The sequence below is a fragment of the Balaenoptera physalus genome (assembly GCF_965194825.1).
Source record: "Balaenoptera physalus genome assembly, chromosome: 3".
In the NCBI taxonomy this organism is placed as follows: Eukaryota; Metazoa; Chordata; class Mammalia; order Artiodactyla; family Balaenopteridae; genus Balaenoptera; species Balaenoptera physalus.
Window position 1 is genome coordinate 116,671,738 of NC_138890.1, and position 22,996 is coordinate 116,694,733.

The following is a 22,996-nucleotide window of genomic DNA, read 5'->3' on the forward strand; positions in this document are numbered from 1 at the left end:
CTAAATAGACATTTCTCCAAAGAAGATATACAGATTGCCAACAAACACATGAAAGAATGCTCAACATCATTAATCATTAGAGAAATGCAAATCAAAACTACAATGAGGTATCACCTCACACAGTTCAGAATGGCCATAATCAAAAAATCTAAAAACAATAAATGCTACAGGGGGTGTGGAGAAAAGGGAACCCTCTTGCACTGTTGGTGGGAATGTAAATTGATACAGCCACTATGGAGAACAGTATGGAGGTTCCTTAAAAACTAAAAATAGAACTACCATATGATTCAGCAACCCTACTAGTGGGCATATAACCTGAGAAAACCATAATTCAAAAAGAGTCAAATACCACAATGTTCATTGCAGCTCTATTTACAATAGCCAGGACACGGAAGCAACCTAAGTGTCCTTCAACAGATGAGTGGATAAAGAAGATGTGGCACATATATACAATGGAATATTACTCAGCCATAAAAGAAACAGAATTGAGTTATTTGTAGTGAGGTGGATGGACCTTGAGTCTATCATACAGAGTGAAGTAAGTCAGAAAGAGAAAAACAAATACCGTATGCTAACACATACATATGAATCAGACAAAAAAATAGTTGTGAAGGACCTAGGAGCAGGACGAGAATAAAGACGCAGACCTACTAGAGAATGGACTTGAGGACACGGGAGGGGGAAGGGTAAGCTGGGACAAAGTGAGAGAGTGGCATGGACATATATACACTACAAAATGTAAAATCAATAGCTTGTGGGAAGCAGCCACATAGCACAGGGAGATCAGCTCGGTGCTTTGTGACCACCTAGAGGGGTGGGATAGGGAGGGTGGGAGGGAGGGAGACGCAAGAGGGAAGAGGTATGGGGATATATGTATATGTATAGCTGAATCACTTTGTTATACAGCAGAAACTAACACACTATTGTAAAGCAATTATACTCCAATAAAGATGTTAAAAAAATAAATTAAAAAATAGAAAATTAAAAAAAAGAATCCGCCTGCCATTGCAGAGGACATGGGTTCGAGCCCTCGTCCAGGAAGATCCCACATGCCGCGGAGCAACTAAGCTTGTGCGCCACAACTACTGAGCCTGTGCGCCTAGAGCCCGTGCTCTGCAACGACATGCCACCGCAATGAGAATCCCGCGCACTGCAACAAAGGGCAGCCCCCGCTCTACCGTAACTGGAGAAAGCCTGCATGCAGCAATGAAGACCTAAGGCAGCCAAAATAAAAAAATTAAAAAAAATTTTTTTTAAATGCTTAGTACTGCCTCTGGCACATGGTAAGCACCGTATAAGTGTTTTAAAGCAAACAGACAGGTAGTTTCAATGGATGGATGGGTAGGTAGCTATTGTTCCTAAATGTTAAGTGCTACTGCCCAACCTCTGACCATCTGCACTAAGAGGCACGTTCCCTGTGAAGCGGCACTGCCCCGAGAAGGACTCTGGTATTGAGTAGGAACATATATGATGTATCTCATTCCCGATGACTTATCTTAAAATCTATAGCACAAAGGCCTTTTTAATTTCCCCCTTACATATAATATCCTCTATTCAACTTCTTCCTCCTTGTTCTTGAGTTTTATATTCAGGTTTTTAAAGGGGTCTGAGAGGGCGCCCCAAGAAAAAGCCTGCAGTCAGTACAGTTTCTCTTTTAATCCAGGGATTCCCCTTCCCAGGCACCCACTGTCCTCAATCCCTGCTTCTTCCTCTTCAAGGTAAAGGCTGGCAGGTGATTCATGTGACACCATCGCCATATCACTTCTCCTAGAGATACAGGTTTCCTAACCACCAGGAGCTAACTGTAGAAGGAAGGACTCAGTTGCCTGTTAAAGGACTGTCTGCAAGATTACAAGGCTGGTAGAGAGCAGAGATCCCCTTCTCCTCATCACTAAAATCACAACCCGGTTTCCCCGTAAAAGAGGGAGGTGCGAATTATCTCCTTTTCCCTGGATATCTCCCTGGTATACAAGTACATATGAATAAATTTCTGGTTTTTTCTTGTTAAAAAAAAAAAAAAAAAAAAAAGAGGGATGTGCAAAGCAAACGTGTTTCATGAACAGAATTGACTGTTCAAGTCCAGGTAGAAGTGGGAGAGCTGTGGGGTTTGTGCTCAGTCTGTAACAGAAACATGTCTGATTTCACTGTGGTTCAGGGCAGATCTGTGGGCAGGTGGGTCAGTAATAGGCAGCAACATGAGGAAGCCTTCAGACCCAGGTCATGGGACAGCCAGAAAAACAAATTCTAAAAATATAGCCCAACAGGGAACCAGGTAGGAAGGCTTTGGAGTCAGAAAGACATGGCTGGATGTTTTGGTTCCAGTATTTATTATTGGGGCTTTCCTTGGATCAGTTCCTTGGCCTTCCTGGGCCTCAGTTTCCCCATCTGTATTATCAGGCCCTTATGTCTCTTTCATAGGGTTCCTGAATGCAAATGAGATAATCTCATGAGCGTGTTGATGACAGGGCCTGGGCACAGTGGGCTACTGATGTCATTGACCCTGTGTGAGAGCAGGGTGTCTGTGTGTGCAGTGGGGGATTTCACAGGAGAGCATGTGTGAGGCCCTGTTATGGGGCCACTGTGTGTTGGACACTGTCTTTGGTTTCTACCAATGGTAGCAAATGCTCCTCACACTCGGTGCCACTATGCAAACCAAGGGCAGTCAGGTCAGTGCCCATCAGTGGAAAGTCTACATTTCAGAGTATTTTTAAAGTGTAAATGTCTTACCTTCCAACAAATAATAAGACAACTTTAATTCAATAAAGCTTTGTCTGCTATACACATTTCCTTAGGAAGATGACTTTAGTATTATATAAGAGTGCTTTATAACTGGAACACCAACTGTAGGCAGATAACTGAGGACTGTTCACAACATTCTGTTCCCAAGGCATGTGTAAGCAGTTACTCTACAATTCTGACATACTTCTGTATAAACAGTGTCTTCCTGCATAGTCTAAAGAATTTACCCCATCTCTGTGAAAGAAACTGCAGGCTCCGATCTGAACTAATTTTTATTCTTCTTGAGTATCTAATTCTCAGCTTCAGAATATCAGTTTTCCTTGCATACTTTGATGTTCCTTTCTCCAAAGAAAATGTGCTGAAATGTGAGAATTACAGCAAAGTGCTTGAAAAAGGATGGCTCAAACTTGAAAGGCTTTATTTTGACACCTAAAGATAAAAAGTGTCCCCGTACCTGAATCACGTGGTCATCGCTTGTGATTTCTATGGCTTCATGACAGTGGTCTAATGCTGTAAACACTGAATTACAGGCCCTGAAAGTTGCAAAAGATTGATGTTAGTTCTGCTGGAAAACCATGAGCATTTCATCTGTTAATTTATCAAAGTGAACAGTTCCTCAGGTTCATTAAAACCAAGTACCTTTTGATATTATGTTTTGGGGGAAAAAAAAAGAAACCTAGCCTTTCAAACTAAATGAATAAACAATAGCATGCATTTCTATGCATATCATACAGAGAGAAGAATGTAATCTGGCAAAATCATCATGGATCGTTGAATGAACTCCGTATGCGCTGGATGAAACCTTCATACTAACACAAGAGAACAAAGATGCAGGAGATGGTCTCATAGGCCCCTATGTTCTATGTCAATGACATTCTTCTGTTCCATTCACAGCAGCAGTCATGGAGAAGTCCCATCCCCATCAATTAGAAAAACCTAATTAAGCCCAAATTAGATCTGAGTTATTCTGGCCTTTTGCAACAGACACAGAAACATTTTTTTCTTTTCTTACTTTTACGACCTAGATAAGCAAGCCTTTATGGTACTTGCTACACCCACCAGCCTGATGAAAGGCAAATACGGCTGAATTCCCCTTGCCTGGTTCATTTTACAGCTCTCCAGGTGGGCACTATTCTTGATGACCTTCCTTGTATATCTGGAATATTTGAAACCATTTCAATTTCTCAAATTCTTGGGTAACATTTTAACTACCTTCCAAATTTAGAGCAACTCCAAATACAGTAAGTTATTTACTATCTAACCCAGCAAGTATGTGACTAGTTACTAGAGCTTTGTTATTTGTATTGGCTGTTTAAAGAATCCCAGTGAAGGCTTTCTTATACATTACCAAAAAAAATGTTCATCTACTGGATTGATGTTTCTTCTTATAAAACGAACTCTTGTAATGTTATTCATTTTTCCCTCTCATAAGGCATCTAACTTTGCCATTCTATTTTAAACTGTTTACAAGGGAGAGGGCAGAAGAAACTGGGTGAAACTTGGTTCAGTATTTGGCCAGTTATGGGACCTTGGGCAATGTTTTCTCTCTGCTGGCCCTCAGTTTCCTCATCTATAAAATGACAATAACACATCTTACAGGTTGTTGTAAGAATCAAAACAGTTTATGTGAGGCATGTCTCAAAATACTTGGGATGATATAAGAGTTCAGGACATAGTACTTGTTATTTGTAAGATCTCAGAATAATATTTTTTGTTCTCTAAAGCTTTCAAAGGCTGTTGGTGAGAAGAAAAGTGAATCATAACCTATCTTTTCTCATGAGTGTATCTGAAATATCAAACCAAGAACTGCTTTCAATAATAGCAAGGCAGCCTGCACAGAAAGTGAAGGATTTTAGCCCATTGATGGGTAGCGTTCCTGTCGCTGCAGAGATGAAGACACAGATGTGGGAGGCTAAGTAAAGTAAGTAATCATGATGCAGGTGAGTGGAGGAGAACATAACCCTAACCCCACTGAGATTTCTGATGGGTGTGGGATGTTTTCTTATTTAAATGGCTCCAGTCTAGGGTTCTCAAAAAACTAAAAATAGAACTACCATATGACCCAGCAATTTCACTCCTGGGTATACATCCGAAAAAAACAAACACACTAATTCAAAAACATACATATACCCCAATATTCATAGCAGCATTAGTCACAATAGCCAAGATATGGAAGCAAATCAAGTGTCCATCGACAGATGAATGGATAAAGATGTGGTATATATATACAATGGAATACTACTCAGCCATAAAAAAGAACAAAATTTTGCCATTTGCAGCAACATGGATGGACTTGGAGGGTATTATGCTAAGTGAAATAAGTCAGACAGAGAAAGACAAATACTGTATGATATCACTTACATGTGGAATCTAAAAAAAAAAGCAAAAAACCCCCAAACTAGTGAATATAACCAAAAAGCAGACTCACAGATATAGAGTACACACTGGTGGTTACCAGTGGGGAGAGGGAAGGAGGGAGGGGCAATAAGGGGTAAGGGATTAAGAGGTACAAACTATTAGGTATAAAATAAGCTATAAGGATATATTGTATAACAATATTTTATAATAATATAAATGGAGTAGAACCTTTAAAAATTGTGAATCACTATATTGTAACCTATAATATTGTACAGAAACTATATTTCAATTAAAAAAATAAATAAAATAAATTGCTCCAGTCTACCTAATGTGAACTGTATACTGTCCTATTAGCACTGCTGCATTTGTAAACATGATCATTTAAAATGTGAAAAAGAATTCAAAGAGGACTTTAAAATTGTTACCAAAGTCACTACTGCATCACCTCTCATGAAGAGGCAAGCAAGAGCTAGTCTTATCCCAAGTTTGCTCCAGGCACTTGGGTCCAGAACCCAACTTGTCACCACAGGAAAGCGTTCCCTGTCCTCCAGAAGTCTGATGTGGAAAAGCACAATCTGTGTGGGCTAGTTCCTTAGCTTTGGGAGCTGGATAATTAAGTGTTAAAACATTTGATCAAATGATAAATTCCCCTCTTGCCCAGGTATTTTCTTAAAGTACCTGTGTGGCTCAATTAAGTATGTAAACAGCTACTTCAGAGTATGACTGTTTTTGTCAATTCAACAGGCTGCCTCATACAAGATGTTAGCTCCAACTGCCAAAATGTATCTATTAGATGTTCACTGCAAAGCATACACTATCCTGTGAGAATATAATGCCCAACGGGACAAAGCAGATCCTTATTGACAGTTAAAATGAAAGTATATTGGCAGGACGAGCAGATTATTACCCCGGTGACAAATGCTACTGGGCTGCCGTGTGTAGATCTAGGCTTTAAACCAACTTGGTTGATGGTTCTATTTAAATAAACCTGCAGGAAAATGAGGTAATCAATTTGAATCATGCTCCTAAAGTTTGGGAATTTAATTGCTTGTATTAATTATTAATATTCTTCATGCAGAAGAACCTTAGCTTTATTAATTTTCTGTTCTTGGGAAACCACGTAACTCTGCACCTCAAATGTATTTTTGTAGCCTTCAGTTTGAGAAGCTGGAAAATTGGAAAAAGCACAAGTGAACCAGAGCCCATGTAGCGCTGGTGATGTAACCATTTCCCGTTCATCTTCTTAAAAGTCCGTGAAGGTCTGCAGGGAAAAAGTAAATATTACAGGGACCCAGGTAGAAGGTCTACAAAGAACATAGTGCTATGATGGGGTGCAGAGTGCATCCGACTTAAAGCAGGGTGCCTGGATTCTACTCCAGCGCTGCCACCCACATGTTGGGTAGCTGTGATTGTGCCCAGAGTCTTCCCGGCTCTCAGCGTTCCTCTGTCAGTTGTCTGGGGTGGTTGGGTTACATGACCTCCCGCGTCCCTAACAAAGGTACCCTGGAATCTACTCAAAACACAAACACCCCACTGCAGACACACACACTGAGGCTGCCGGTAACAAGGGTAGGACTGGGCAGGGTGGTAGCTGCAGGGAGAAGATTCTGAGCACAAAGCCACATCCCAGCAGGGGTTCGGGTGCAGCAGGGAGGGGGCTGTAGACTTGCTACCCGCCAGCACTGCTCCTGGGCAGTGACCCAGCGGGGGCCGGTTACTTTAATCCATCACAGATCAGTTTCTACTTCCCTAACACAATGGGGCTGTCACGCGGAGCCCACGTGAGGATAAAGTGCTCTATAAACATCAGTTAATAATGAGAGATGTAGTGTTCCACGGAATACTAAGGTTTGCCCATCAGAAACTGATTCTTTCTAAAATGGAGGACTGCTACTGTCTTAAGATTTGGAGTAAAATAAACATGATGATTTGGGTGTAACCCCTAGGTAACAGATATCAGACTGCCTAATGATGAAACAATAGCTCGTACTTGATTAGTGTAAACTCATCAGCTTAAACTCTCAATAAATAGCCAAATCCTATCTGTATTTTGGTTAACATAGTTCTTTTCATGATAAAGAAGCATAAGAACATAAGCAATAAATGGTCATCAGTTAGCCCATACTTCCCTAGACATTCCCCCTTTCATGAGTTCTGTTCAATAAAGTAATTCATCACATGCACACAGAAATGTGATTTTGTTCTGTCTTTAAAAGTTATTCCTATATAATGGAATTTTTAAATTAGGTATGTTATGTTTGATCACATGATCTTTTTTTTTCTTGGTTAAGTAAATATGGTTACCATACATGAAGACTGGACAGAAGCGTCTGCCTTCAACATTCAACATCATCCTTGCAGTACAGACTGTCCTTGCAGAATGCTAGTAATGTCACGTATTTAGCTGCAGCTGGGGGTGGAATTGCAGGGAAAAGTATTATATAATTAGACTATAATTATTCTGGCATTGTATAACAAAGAGCCTCATTTTCCCCGTCTGCAGCAAGTGACAAAGTTGCCTGCCAACCTCTGGGGTGCAGGTAGATGCTTTAGACATCCTTGGATGCCCTAAGGAGCTGGGGAGACCATGGAGGGTCGCACTGTCCACCCCCATCCTCTGGACCCAGATATCATACACCCAGGGAGAGTCAAACCACACACACACACCCTACTCCTCCAAAAAACAGAAAAGAAGTTGGAGACAGTTGAGGTACAACCAGCCAAAAAGCATCAAAAGAAACTGACCATTTAGTCCTCCTCTGTCTTCTCCTGTGGAGAACTCTTGCCTTCCCTCCCCCTCTGCAGGGGCTGCTCTCGTGCTGGTTGCTTGGGACTGGGAAGAGAGGCTCCCAACCAGCCGAGCTGAAGCTGATGCGGAAGGTGAGGGGACTGGGGTTCTGGGCAAACCCACCTTCCTGGGACCGCTGCTGCCTGGGCGAAGTCCATTCACCAGCTTTACATTGATTTGTATTAAGAACCTGAGCCTTTTCAACGAGCCCAACGTTCCCAAATCATCACTGATGGGTGAGAAGTTATGGGACTTACAGAGTGTTGTGTACTTAGAACCTTGCCAAGTTCTAAACCTAATGAGTCCTTGAAAAGTTTTCAGTGCCCTGGCTCTAAGCAGATTTCATCAGCACGATAACTTGAAGCCCTTTCATTTAGCCCTGGTGCTGCCTGGGGATGTTTATTTCAAACGGCCAGACCTGCCTTCGCCACGCTCCCCATGGGCAAGGCACCTTCTGACCTCTTACATGTGCCATCACATTCAATACTGCCTAAGAAAACTCAGGTTGTCATTTAAAATAAAATGAGGAGTGCTTGCTTCAGCGGCACATATATTAAAATTGGAACGATACAGAGAAGATTAGCATGGCCCCTTCGCCAGGATGACATGCACATTTGTGAAGCGTTCCATATTTTTATAAAAAATGAGATACTAAAATAAATAAATAAATAAAACAAAATGAGGGAATTACCTATCAAAGCAATAAGGCGTCTGCTGTTCATTTTTGTTGTAGAAAACGTACAGTTGAAGAATTAAAACAAAATGAAATCTCTCTTTTCCTAATCCTATTTATTGTGAAAACATCTAAAATAAAAGTACATAGTCTTTTTACCCTCAATAAAAACAGAAGAGAGCCCCAGGAATAAAAACAATTAATGTACAATTAAAAATCATAAATTGCTATAGTAAAGGCAATGCGGTTTTCTTACGAAATTCTATGAAGTTCTCTGCAGCTAATAAATATATGGATACAAAGAAACCAAGGGATTTAACTGACACTCAAAAATCTTTGGTAATCTTCCTTACCAAAGAATTTCCACTGGTTTGAGATTCTTTTTTTAATACTTTCCCACCTCAGAAGGGACTGTTTATCCCCACACTTAATTTCTTAGAGCTCTCTATCCACCAAACAGTTGACTTCCTGAGCAGGGTGAACCCCAGAAGAGCCTGCATCTGGGGGTTCATGCCAATCCATTTTTCTTCCAAGGGACAGAGGAGGGCCAAGAAAAGTTAAGTTTAGAAAGGTTTCTGTTCTCTTTGAATGCAAACTCAGTAATCAAGGTTAAGACGTATAACCATTTCAATGAGATGCTATCCTACTTATTTTTCACTGAGCCTGAAAGCCTTGTGACCCCTCAGTGGGCCAGAGAGAGAAGCCAGGGCCTTTCTGGCATCCCATAGCCTGGAGCCACTTGGGACTGGTCTCCCAGGGGCCGTGGGCTACGAAGAGCCTCTTCTTTCCCCTGCTCTCTCTGCTGAAGGGGGGAAGGTTGAAGAAATCAGGGTCCTAAGAGTGTGTTGGAGTAGAGCCTGAGCAAAACCAGGCATGGGCTACAACTCCGATACTCCAAGACGTCCCAGAAGCAGAGTATCCTACCACCAAGATGCTGAGAGAATCTGTTCATCTCAGAAGTAAGCACCAGAGAGAAGCTCTTAAAGCACTAGACATGCGTAAAGAGACTTAAAATCAGTTTCTTGAAGATACTTCATGCATACTGAGGCCACAAGCAGGCCTCATGAAATTGCTATCATGGATACGTAGCAATTACCATAGTTAGCATAATAAATATTCCCACGGGTTTGCGCCATCTATAACAATCCAAGTAGGAATTTATAAATGTTGCAAGTACAAAGTAGAAAGTAATCCTCAAAGGCTATTCTTAATCTTGATCTAATTGTACAGAAGTTAAACAGTACTTTTCCTAGAGTATAATTTTAAAACTGCTGTAAATAGTGGAAAATATTGTCAAAAGAAGAAACGCCTCCAATTTATTTCATTATATCAATGGGCTCCCAGTTTAGACTCTGCCATTTACCAGCTACAGTTACCTGTTCAACAGCTTCAGAAACCCTGGGATTCCGCTAAGAACCAGTGAACCTCAGCCTGAGGACAGACAAGCTTTGCTACAGAATGGTTAACCTTGTATTCATCCTATTTTGCTACATACCTTAACTTGAACTGTGAGCGAACTTCTCCATGTTCTATTTGAATCAGTTCATTATAGCAAGCAATTATGCTGCTATTCTCCATAAATCTCTGGAAAAAAAGCAAAGGTAATAAATAAGACATATACAATTACTTCTTAAATAGTCAAAGAAGCTTAACAGTTTCTCCAACCTCAGGTAACTCTGTTATATAAGACAACTATAGGTAAGATGAGATGAAATAAAACAGCTGTCAAGGTGTTTGAAATGCTTGTTTAAATGTATAAGAAACGAGAGCAGATAACATTGCATAGTTATTTATAACAAAGGTGGGAAAAACATTATGAACACTCACAGGAAAATAAACACACAAGGGATAGAACACCTCCCCCAGCCTTGCTAATTACTGAAACACCTGTGCTTCTGCTGAACTAAGGAAAGTCTTCTAAAACCTGAGCCTGGAGTGTTCATGGCTTGCCACACTCCGAGTGAGGTCTTCTGGTGGGGAGAGGCAGTCTTTGCTTCCTTCCTCATCTTCTGAGTGCCTAACACATCCTGCTCCTTCTCATGTCTCTCTCTCTCACACATACACACACACACACACACACACACACTCTTCCACACATCTAGCATGGATGGCTTCTCCCTGTGGAATATTTGAGAAGCTCCTTGACTTTCCCTGTGCCTCTGGTCCCCACCAGCCCAGGAGGAAGCTGGGAAGGGCTAAGGACAGAGGGGGAACCATGACCACACACAGAGGAAAATACTTTCTAATACAAAGCGGAGTTAAACATGGTGAGGTTCTGGTTCAGCTTCTGGACGGGTGGAGATGATGTGTCAGTCTGTAACTGAGCTCTGAGTGGTGTTAGCTGATGCTTCATGAAGTACAAAAAAGGATCTGTGATAAAATAAGTCTTTGAAAAGGTTGGGATAAACAGGTTCCTTTGTTTTAAAACGAAAACCTCAAAAGTAAACTTTTGTTGACTAAGTCTCATTTATTTGCCTTAGGCTTTTATTATGCCTCTGTGTCTATGTGTGTAGGTATATATTTTATATGCATATATTTATATATATATAAAATCATTCTATATTTTCACTTTCGTATTTACGTAGTAACTTTTTTTCTTTTTCTCCTGTTTTCCTTTATTTATTTTTTTAACATCTTTATTGGAGTATAATTGTTTTACAATGTTGTGTTACTTTCTGCTGTATAAAAATGTGAATCAGCTATATGTATACATATATCCCCATATCCCCTCCCTGTAGCATCTCCCTCCCACCCTCCCTATCCCACCCCTCTAGGTGGTCACAAAGCACCGAGCTGATCTCCCTGTGCTATGCAGCTGCTTCCCACTAGCTATCTAGTTTACATTTGGTAGTGTATATATGTCCATGCCACTCTCTCACTTCATCCCAGCTTACCCTTCCCCCTCCCCGTGTCCTCAAGGCCATTCTCTACATCTGTGTCTTTATTCCTGTCCAGCCCCTAGGTTCTTCAGAAACTTTTTTTTTTTTTTAGATTCCATATATATGTGTTAGCATATGGCATTTGTTTTTCTCTTTCTGACTTACTTCACCCTGTATGACAGACTCTAGGTCCATCCACCTCACTACAAATGACTCAATTTCATTTCTTTTTACGGCTGAGTAATATTCCATTGCATATATGTGCCACATCTTCTTCATCCATTCATCTGTGGATGGACACTTAGGTTGATTCCATGACGTGGCTGTTGTAAATAGAGATGCAATGAACATTGTGGTACACAACTCTTTTTGAATTATGGTTTTCTCAGGGTGTATGTCCAGTAGTGCGGTTGCTGGATCATATGGTAGTTCAATTTTTAGTTTTTTAAGGAACTTCCATACTGTTCTCCATAGTGGCTATATCAATTTACATTCCCACCAACAGTGCAAGAGGGTTCCCTTTTCTCCACACCCTCTCCAGCATTTATTGTTTGTAGATTTTTTGATCATGGCCATTCTGACTGGTGTGAGGTGATACCTCATTGTAGTTTTGATTTGCATTTCTCTAATAACTAGTGATGTTGAGCAGCTTTTCATGTGCTTCTTGACCATCTGCAGGTCTTCTTTGGAGAAATGTCTATTTAGGTCTTCTGCCCATTTTTGGATTGGGCTGTTTGTTTCTTTGATATTGAGCTGCATGAGCTGCTTGTATATTTTGGAGATTGATCCTTTGTCAGTTGCTTTGTTTGCAAATATTTTCTCCCATTCTGAGGGTTGTCTTTTCGTCTTGTTTATGGTTTCCTTTGCTGTGCAAAAGCTTTTAAGTTTCATTAGGTCCCATTTGTTTATTTTTGTTTTTATTTCCATTTCTCTAGGAGGTGGGTTAAAAAGGATCTTGCCATGATTTATGTCATAGGGTGTTCTGCCTATGTTTTCCTCTAAGTTTTAAAATGTCTGGCCTTACATTTAGGTCTTCAACCCATTATGAGTTTACTTTTGTGTATGGTGGTAGGGAGTGTTCTAATTTCATTCTTTTACATGTAGCTGTCCAGTTTTCCCAGCATCACTTATTGAAGAGGCTGTCTTTTCTCCATTGTATATTCTTGCCTCCTTTATCAAAGATAAGGTGACCATATATGTGTGGGTTTATCTCTGGGCTTTCTATCCTGTTCCATTGATCTATATTTCTGTTTTTGTGCCAGTACCTAACTCTCTTGATTACTTTAGCTTTGCAGCATAGTCTGAAGTCTAGGAGCCTGATTCCTCCAGCTCCGTTTTTCTTTCTCAAGATTGCTTTGGCTATTCCGGGTCTTTTGTGTTTCCATACAAATTGTGAACTTCTTTTCTTCTAGTTCTGTGAAAAATGCCATTGGTAGTTTGATAGGGATTGCATTGAATCTGTAGATTGCTTTGGGTAGTAGAGTCATTTTCACAATGTTGATTCCTCCAATCCAAGAACATGGTATATCTCTCCATCTGTTGGTATCATCTTTAATTTCTTTCATCAGTGTCTTATGGTTTTCTGCATACAGGTCTTTTGTCTCCTTAGGTAGTTTTATTCCTAGGTATTTTATTCTTTTTGTTGCAATGGTAAATGAGAGTGTTTCCTTAATTTCTCTTTCAGATTTTTCATCATTAGTGTATGGGAATGCAAGAGATTTCTCTGCATTAATTTTGTATTCTGCTACTTTACCAAATTCATTGATTAGCTCTAGTAGTTTTCTGGTAGCATCTTTAGGTTTCTCCATGTATAGTATCATGTCATCTGCAAACAGTGACAGTTTTACTTCTTCTTTTTTGATTTGGATTCCTTTTCTTTTTCTTCTCTGATTGCTGTGGCTAAAACTTCCAAAACTATGTTGAATTTTGTCGACAGCTTTTTCTGCATCTATTGAGATTATCGTATGGTTTTTATCATTCAGTTTGGTAATACGGTGTATCACACTGATTCATTTGCGTATATTGAAGAATCCTTGCATTCCTGGGATAAACCCCACTTGATCATGGTGTATGGTCCTTCTAATGTGCTGTTGGATTCTGTTTGCTAGTATTATGTTGAGGATTTTTGCATCAATGTTCATCAGTGATATTGGCCTGTAGTTTTCTTTTTTTGTGAACACCTTTGTCTGGTTTTGGTATCAGGGTGATGGCGGCCTCATGGAATGAGTTTGGGAGTTTTCCTCCCTCTGCTATATTTTGGAAGAGTTTGAGAAGGATAGGTGTTAGCTCTTCTCTAAATGTTTGATAGAATTCGCCTGTGAAGCCATCTGGTCATGGCCTTTTGTTTGTTGGAAGATTTTTAATCACAGTGCTTGTGATTTTTAATTTCAGTGCTTGTGATTGGTCTGTTTATATTTTCTATTTCTTCCTGGTTCAGTCTCAGAAGGTTGTGCATTTCTAAGAATTTGTCCATTGCTTCCAGGTTGTCCATTTTATTGTCATATAGTTGCTTGTAGTAATCTCTCATGGTCCTTTGTATTTCTGCAGTGTCAGTTGTTACTTCTCCTTTTTCATTTCTAATTCTATTGATTTGAGTCTTCTCCCTTTTTTTCTTGATGAGTCTGGCTAATGGTTTATCAATTTTGTTTATCTTCTCAAAAAACCAGATTTTACTTTTATTGATCTTTGCTATTGTTTCCTTCATTTCTTTTTCATTTATTTCTGAGCTGATCTTTATGATTTCTTTCCTTCTGCTAACTTTGGGGGTTTTTTGTTCTTCTTTCTCCAGTTGCTTTAGGTGTAAGGTGAGGTTCTTTATTTGAGATGTTTCTTGTTTCTTAGGGTAGGATTGTATTGCTATAAACTTCCCTCTTAGGACTGCTTTTGCTGCATCCCATAGGTGTTGGGTTGTTGTGTTTTCATTGTCATTTGTTTCTAGGTATCTTTTGATTTCCTCTTTGATTTCTTCAGTGATCTCTTGGGTATTTAGTAGTGTACTGTTTCACCTCCATGTGTTTGTATTTTTTACAGATTTTTAACTGTAATTGATACCTAGTCTCATAGCATTGTGGTCAGAAAAGATACTTGATATGATTTCAATTTTCTTAAATTTATCAAGGCTTGATTTGTGACCCAAGATATGATCTATCCTGGAGAATGTTCCATGAGCACCTGAGAAGAAGGTGTATTCTGTTGTTTTTGGATGGAATGTCCTATAAATATCAATTAAGTCCATCTTGTTTAATGTGTCATTTAAAGCTTGTGTTTCCTTATTTATTTTCATTTTGGATGATCTGTCCATTGGTGAAAGTGGGGTGTTAAAGTCCCCTACTATGATTGTGTTACTGTTGATTTCCCCTTTGGCTGTTAGCATTTGCCTTATGTATTGAGGTGCTCCTATGTTGGGTGCATAAATATTTACAGTTGTTATATTTTCTTCTTGGATTGATCCCTTAATCATTATGTAGTGTCCTTCTTTGCCTCTTGTAATAGTCTTTATTTTAAAGTGTATTTTGTCTGATATGAGAATTGCTACTCCAGCTTTCTTTTGATTTCCATTTGCCTGGAATATCTTTTTCCATCCTCTCACTTTCAGTCTGTATGTGTACCTAGGTCTGAAGTGAGTCTCTTGTAGACAGCTTATATATGGGTCTTGTTTTTGTATCCATTCAGCCAGTGTGTGTCTTTTGGTTGGAGCATTTAATCTATTTACATGAAAGGTAGTTATCGATATGTATGTTCCTATTACCATTTTCTTAATTGTTTGGGGTTTATTATAGTAGGTCTTTTCCTTCTCCTGTGTTTCCTGCCTAGAGAAGTTCCTTAACATTTGTTGTAAAGCTGGTTTGGTGGTGCTGAATTCTCTTAGCTTTTGCTTGCCTGTAAACCTTTTAATTTATCCATCAAATCTGAATGAGATCCTTGCTGGGTAGAGTAATCTTGGTTGTAGGTCTTTCCTTTCCTCACTTTAAATATGTCCTGCCACTCCCTTCTGGCTTGCAGAGTTTCTGCTGAAAGATCAGCTGTTAACCTTATGGGGATTCCCTTGTATGTTAATTGTTGCTTTTCCCTTGCTGCTTTTAATATTTTTTCTTTGTATTTAATTTTTGATAGTTTGATTAATATGTGTCTTGGCGTGTTTCTCCTTGGATTTATGCTGTATGGGACTCTCTGAGCTTCCTGGACTTTATTGACTGTTTCCTTACCAATATTAGGCAGGTTTTCAACTATAATCTATTCAAATATTTTCTCAGTCCCTTTCTTTTTCTCTTCTTCTTCTGGGACCCCTATAATTCGAATGTTGGTGTGTTTAATGTTGTCCCAGAGTCCTCTGAGACTGTCCTCAATTCTTTTCATTCTTTTTTTCTTTATTCTGCTCTGCAATAGTTATTTCCACTATTTTATCTTCCAGTTCACTTATCCATTCTTCTGCATCAGTTATTCTGCTATTGATTCCTTCTAGAGAATTTTTAATTTCATTTATTGTGTTGTTCATCATTGTGTTTTTTTTTGCTCTGTAGTTCTTCTAGGTCCTTGTTAAAAGTTTCTTGTATTTTTTCCATTCTATTTTCAAGATTTTGGATTATCTTTACAATCATTACTCTGAATTGTTTCTCAGGTAGACTGCCTATTTCCTCTTCATTTGTTTGGTCTGGTGGGTTTTTACCTTGCTCCTTCATCTGCTGCGTATTTCTCTGTCTTCTCATTTGCTTAACTTACTGTGTTTGGGGTCTCCTTTTCACAGGCTGCAGGTTCGTAGTTCCCATTTTTTTTGGTGTCTGCCCCCAGTGGGTAAGGTTGGTTCAGTGGCTTGTGTAGGCTTCCTGGTGGAAGGTACTGGTACCTGTGTTCTGGTGAATGAGGCTGGACCTTGTCTTTCTGGTGGGCAGGACCGCGTCTGGTGGTGTGTTTTGGGGTGTGTGTGAACATATTATGATTTTAGGCAGCATCTCTGCTAGTGGGTGGGGTTGTGTTCCTGTCTTGCTAGTTGTTTGGCACGGGGTGTTCAGCACTGGAGTTTGCTGGTCGTTGGGTGGAGCTGGGTCTTAGCGTTGAGGCGGAGATCTCTGGGAGAGCTCTTGTTGACTGCTATTACGTGGGGCCAGGAGGTTTCTGGTGGTCCAATGTCCTGAACTCGGCTCTCCCACCTAAGAGGCTCAGGCCTGACAGGAACCCGGAGCACCAAGACCCTTTTGGGAAGTCTGAGGTCTTCTGCCAGCGTTCAGTAGGTGTTCTGTAGGAGTTGTTCCACACGTAGATGTATTTTTGATGTATTTGTGGGGAGGAAGGTGATCTCCACGTCTTACTCCTCCGCCATCTTGAAGGTCCTACCGTAATTTTTTATAATTCTTATTTTTCTTTAGGTCTCCTAAGAACTTCCAGTGCGGTGAAGATCAGACTTCTTTTTTTTTTTTTTTTTTATAAATTTATTTATTTTATTTATTTTTATTTTTGGCTGCATTGTGTCTTTGTTGTTGTGCGCAGGCTTTCTCTAGTTGTGGCGAGCGGGGGCTACTCTTGGTTGCGGTGAGCGGGCTTCTCACTGCAGTGGCTTCTCTTGTTGCGGAGCACAGGCTCTAGGCACGCGGGCTTCAGTAATTGTGGCTCGCGGGCTCAGTAGTTGTGGCTCGCGGGCTTAGTTGCTCCGAGGCCTGTGGGATCTTCCCAGACCAGGGCTTGAACCCGTGTCCCCTGCATTGGCAGGTGGATTCTTAACCACTGCGCCACCAAGGAAGCCCAAGATCAGCCTTCTGTTAGGTGATGGTTTCTAAACACTGGAGCACTTTGTTTGCACATAAGTGGCACTCAGTAAGTGTTTTGTAGACTAATGGTAGTGGGAAAATATTTGGGGAATTTTCTAGACTATCATTAACCCCGAAATCTGAAATAAATTGAGTGAAGCAAGAACAGTGGTCTTCATACTTCAACATGCTAAGAATAACCTGGGTGTTTGGTTAAAATGCAGCTTCCTGGGCCCCACTTCCAGAAACGTAGGCAGGTGTCTTTAGTACAGGATTTCTCCATGTGCTTGGGTGCGATGTTGCTGACATGCACTGTACCTTCTCAGGGGCAAGAGGAGGAGAATCAGAGTCTTCACTGATTTTCCACACTTACTTGACCACAGAAGCCTTTTGTCATGGACAGCTATTAAAAGCTTTGGGATGCTAGCGTTCCATGGAACACTTTGGGAAACATGACTTTGGTGGACCTGGCATGAAGTTGGGAGTTAAACACCAAGTATTTGCATCTTGACTTACTATGAGTATGAGCTCTGCAAGGTAGTCATTTTGAGCCTGTTTCCTCCTCTGCAAAAATGGAGAAAATACCAAACCTCTCATCTGTAGATGAGGATCAAGTCAGTCACCTAGAATGGAGCCCGACAAATAATAAACCTTGGTTCTCCACTTCTTCCTCCACACAACGTCTCTCCAGGGAGGAGCTGTGTCTGATTGCTGTATCCCCGACACGCCTAGCACACCACCTTGCACAGAGTAAGTGCTCCATAAAGACTTGCTGAATGAACTTGTAAACATCATTCCAAATAGAAAAGGGGTACACGAAGGCTCATACAAAAACAAGCTGCAATCGCCGTTTGCTAAGATGCTCTTTCTAAAAAATCAGAGTGGGCTGAGCAGCAATGCAGTCGGCCACTCATGCACAGCTATAGCAGCTTCAAGAGGAGCTGCTCTGAGATATTTGATGGTACAATGTGTTCCTGGATCCCCACTCAGGGACCCATCGACTGCAGCACTGGCCAATTAGCTAGTAACACAGAGCTGAGTTTCAGCAGATGATTTAATACAATCACAACAACTCAGAGATGGGAAACAACTTCACAGAAGGCAAGAAGAATAGCTGGCATATTTGGAAGGGTGTTTGGGTAGAAAGTTGCCAGAGACAAGATTTTGCCCAAAAAAAGGAGACCAGCCACCTGGAGAGCAGCCTCAGCCGATTTTGTGCCATTGTAACTCAGGAGGGAAAGCCTGTTAGGTGTGGCATGCGTCTCTTGGAAAGAGCCCGAACTCCTTGGGGGCACCCTGACCTGGTTGGCAAATGGCCTTGATCAGACCCAGCACTAAGGACTACCAGGTGGCCCCTGACAGGTACTGTTTTTCATGCTTCCACAAAGGGCTTTACTCACCATGGCTGCCTGCAAAAAGCAGCATCATATCAAGACAGAGAAACGAAACCTTCCAGAGCAGCACAGACAGGTTACAAAAAAGAATAAAAAGGAACAATGGTACTTTCCCTCCTAAATTTACTTAATAGTGTTTGCACCCAAACAGGGCAGATGTCTCTCCTAAGCTTTTCTGCGAGTAGACGTGCAATCTTAGACCCCCAGACAAGACGCTACCACTCCTAATGACACCAATCTCCACACTAGTTGGTCAGAGGCAGGATCAGTGAGCTAAAAGCTGAATTCCAAAAGGGCACTCAACAGCACTTATGGCGACGGGGGCTCATGGCCGTAACCCACGGCGTGTCGTGCCTGCCCCAGCTCCCCCACAGGTCACGCGGAGAACCTCCATGCTCACATTCTGAGAGGCCCTGCCTCAGATGTGAAGGACAGCCTTGGGCTGAGGTGCATGGGTGGTCAACGTTACACGGAAGATTTATGAAAACTGAGTAATTTTAAGTCATTTCTCAGAAAATGAGTAAGTAAAGACGTCCCAGCCACACGACCTCTTGGATGATTTTCCTTTTGCAACTCTCCATTCCGAAACTCAGAAGCATCGTCTCATTAAGATGTGGCAGCATGCCAGAACGGCATCTAGAACCGAGTGCCAGCCTCTGAGAGATGCGATGACGGACAGGAGGGAAGAGTTAAGGGAGTGAGTGATACTGCTGACCGGAAACATTCATTTCTATCACACTTGTGAACCGCAGCACTGCTGCTTCTCCACGGAAGCACACCAAAGCACAAAACAACTGCATCCCATGGGTAATTTCTGCTTCTCTGTGACTGACAATAAACAAGGGATTTTTTTGAACCCAGAGTAGCCAACCACCATTGCTTAAAGCACCCAAAGGAATTTTCATAATTCACAAGGCACTATTTTTGAAGGAAAAGGATGCATCACTCCATCTATTTGAGATTCAGATTACTCCTATCAAAAGACCTTGAGATACCAGGTAAACCTAGTTATTTAGGTTGTTGGTAAGTCTCCTTAATCAATCTTAATCTTCTAGTTGAGTATCAGTGTCATTCATGTAGTTGTCAAAGAACTTTTCTTTGCTGATGCTTTTGGTTTAAACCAGGAGTTCACAAGATGCCACAAGTCACTTGCTTGAGTTTAAATTACCCACAAAAGTTGCCCAAGTCAACCGTGACCTCTACCTTATTTTTTCCAAAGGGTAATCTTTTATTTTTTTAATAGAAGAAATATATGCTTGTTATTTAAAAAATTCAAGCATATAAAGTGAGGTCCTCCACAATTTCTCTGTAAGGGTTTGTAATATTTTAATATTATGAAATACATTTCCTTTAAACAGTCATGTTTTGATTATCTTTCTCCACCCCTTTTCTTCTCTCTTTCAAATCCATCATGTTGTTTTCTGTTTGCATGCACACGGCCTCACCTCCAACCAAACCTTCAGACTGCCCTTACCCTGAGATACTGGGTAAGCCTAGTTATTTAGTTTGTTAAGTTTCCTGGGAGTAATCAGTCTTCATCCTCAAGTTGAATATCAGTGTTATTCACGTAGTTGTCACTCAGAATTTTTCTTTGCTGACATTTATGGCTTCAACGAGGAGTTCCCAAGATGCTGTTGCTGTCATGGGCCTGTCCCCAGGGTGGAAGCTGTGGCTGGGCCCTTGACGAACACAGAGCCCTGGGTGCCGATCTGGTGGACTAACTATACATAATCACACACATACACGCTAACTGACTGGACTGATTTAAGTGAGATTACTTTGGGACTAGAGAATTTCGACCTGATATAAGAAGACAGGTTTTTACACCATTACATATCTGTAGCTAAGATATATGAAGTTATGAGAGAAAAAGGAAAAAAGCCTGACCAGCAGGTGCTCGTCACCATCCCATGAGAACAACTGCTTCCTTTCCCTCACAGTTCTGAGGCTGAATGCCTATAACAGTATGCTTAGCTGTTTGGCTAAGGTCAGGTGTCTGTATCTGAGGGAGGTGCTAGTTCATCTTTTACATACCCGGTTGAAGCCTGCGTGCAGAAGAGGAAGGACCGAGGCCTCTTCATAGTCGCCGGATCTGTAGCAAAGCAGAAAATGTGGTCACTCAGCAGATACAAACCGGGATTCCTCACACTGAAACTCGGAGAGAGCAAGGCAAGCAGGGAGACGGCTCTGAGAGTGGCTTCCTGCCCAGCACATGCCCGCAGGGTGCACCTGCCTTGTAAGAACCCAGACTCCCACGTCTGCCTTCAGGTGCAGAAAGAACACAAACAGTAGAAGGAACTCCAGCAGTGTGCGTGAAAGGTGCACACGACAGGCCCTCTCCAACTCTGGGTTCCTTGGGAGTTGGAGCAAATGTACTGGAGCAGTCCCATAAAGGGACAAGGTAGGTGCAACGCTCATCTCAGAGACCACTGTCCTCTTTGAGATCCCCAAACCTTCTGGAAGCACGACTCCCACCCCAAGACATAGGTGGGTCCAACTCTCAGGAAGACAACTGGCATTACAGGCTGCAGCACACCAGAGCCAATGGGAAAGAAGTGTCATCAGGAAAGCCAAGTTAGAAGGGAAGAAGACAGAAACTGATTACTGGCACTCATCTCATGGGAGGTTTCCTACACTGAGCCTGCAGTTGGGTCTCAGAACTTCAGTTTGAATACAAGGAGTGGGTGGGGGTCAGCTGGTCATGAAGTCATGCTCTAGCTCTGCTGCCACCTTTATGAGAAACGGTGTCCCCAAGACAGCGAGCAAGTAGTATGGCGTACATACCTTAGAAAACAGGGAAGAAAAACGGGACAATGGCGACTGGGTGGAGAAGCAGAAAGAGAACAGGAAGAGAAATCCCAGTGCCTATTTGCGGCATTACCTGTGGCATTTTCCCAACAGGGAAAAGCTCTCCTCCCTACCCCCTTTCCTCCTTAGGAACTCAAGGTTCTATCCTCTCTGAACAATAGATCAGGAGGGGCACAAAAAGGGCTCCAAAGGTATTAATAATGTTCTATTTCATAAGCTGGGTGGCACAAGCAGCATTAATTTTATTATTAACTTCCTCTATAAATGAAATACTTAAAAAATAGGGGAAAAAAAGTGAAAAATAACAAGACACAGCAAGCCATTACTTGTCAAGGACAAGTACACATGAATAAGAAAAAAATGAATGTTTTGTCTTGGGCCCATGGAATCAGCCAGGCTTGGGGAAATGCTGTGTGGCTTGGTACCCTTCTGGTACCCATGTCAAGACTCTAAGACCCTGTTACGAGCTCACATCCCCAGAAGATAAAATATAAGCAAGAGGGCTGAAGAAGGCTAGTCTCACATCTCGGTTCCCCTCGCTCTTTCTCGCTGAGATCCCATCCCCCACCAAGATGGCAAGGTGGTAAGAAACCAATGGGACAGTTTCTTCACTTTCCTGGGCCAAGAGCCTGTGGTAGGTGTCAAAGTGAAGAGACACAGCTCCTATCAAGAGACTCAAGGAGTAGCAGGTGAGGAGAAGTCTTTGGTTAGAGCAAGACTTGGAAGCCAGGATTTCCCACTGTTCCAATATGGCTTTGGAATGGATATTTCAAATCTCCCCTGGGCGGGGCCTGTCTGAAGGAGGCTGAAACTCTGAGTTGCTGGCCTGTCAGCTCCTTCAGGGCAGAATCTGTGCCAATCACCACAGTGGGGCCATCCTGCTGTCCTGCTTCTAGCCACATAACAGTCCCAACATAAACTGCACAATCCTTTTCTTGCGGTGGCTTTAGTGCCTGCTCTCATGCTATAATTTGTTTCTTCTTAAGTGAAAAAAATAAGCATTCTCCTATCTCTTTTCTTCAAAGAAAAAAGATAAGCTGGAACAATGTTCTCTCCAGACCTCCTCCTCCCCAGATTCTCTACTCATTTCCAACATATAATGAGTAATCATTTTTTTCCTGAAGTGTGTGAGTATGTGCTGACAGAAATTAGATAGGATAAAGAGAAAAATCTAAATATTTCTAGAAACTTGCAAAGCAAAGAAAATCCCAAGTAAGATCTAAGGTTGCTGCTGTGAGGCCAAAGACCTCCCCCTTGCTTTGCCAGCTCAAAGGCTGAATTACAACAGACCAATGTTTCAGGAGGAAGAGTAGTACTCCCAGCTGGGAATGGGAGGTGAGCTTACGCTTGTGAAACCACCGCAAGAATCACCGTGTGCTCCGAGGGATTTGTGGCCCGGATCGACCTGCAAGGAGAAAGCTCCAAGTCAAACCAGGTGATTAGGCCTTGTTCCGTTATCAGAATACAAGACTTCTTCAGTGAAAATGGCATAAAATCAAATGTCCCTCTGAAAAAGTCTGAAAACACATGGAAAACAACAAAAAAAGATGCCCTTGTGGATTAGGACAATCTCTTTCTTTTACTGAAAAAAAAAAAAAAAAAAAAAAAAAAAAAAT

The 22,996-nt window shown here is 41.4% G+C and overlaps 1 protein-coding gene across 20 annotated transcripts in view; it reads right to left on the bottom strand.

Moving 5' to 3' along the window:
• Positions 1–22,996, bottom strand: part of PDE8B (phosphodiesterase 8B) — a 383,716-nt gene that overhangs the window by 113,995 nt on the left and 246,725 nt on the right. For all 20 annotated transcript variants that reach the window (XM_082457144.1, XM_082457151.1, XM_082457136.1 and 17 more), the window contains 4 exons: positions 22,726–22,785; positions 20,607–20,664; positions 10,054–10,142; positions 3,194–3,272 (listed from right to left, as the gene is read on the bottom strand). In XM_082457144.1, coding sequence (XP_082313270.1) covers positions 3,194–3,272; positions 10,054–10,142; positions 20,607–20,664; positions 22,726–22,785 — 286 coding nt within the window. The remainder of the gene's footprint in view (positions 1–3,193; positions 3,273–10,053; positions 10,143–20,606; positions 20,665–22,725; positions 22,786–22,996) is intronic.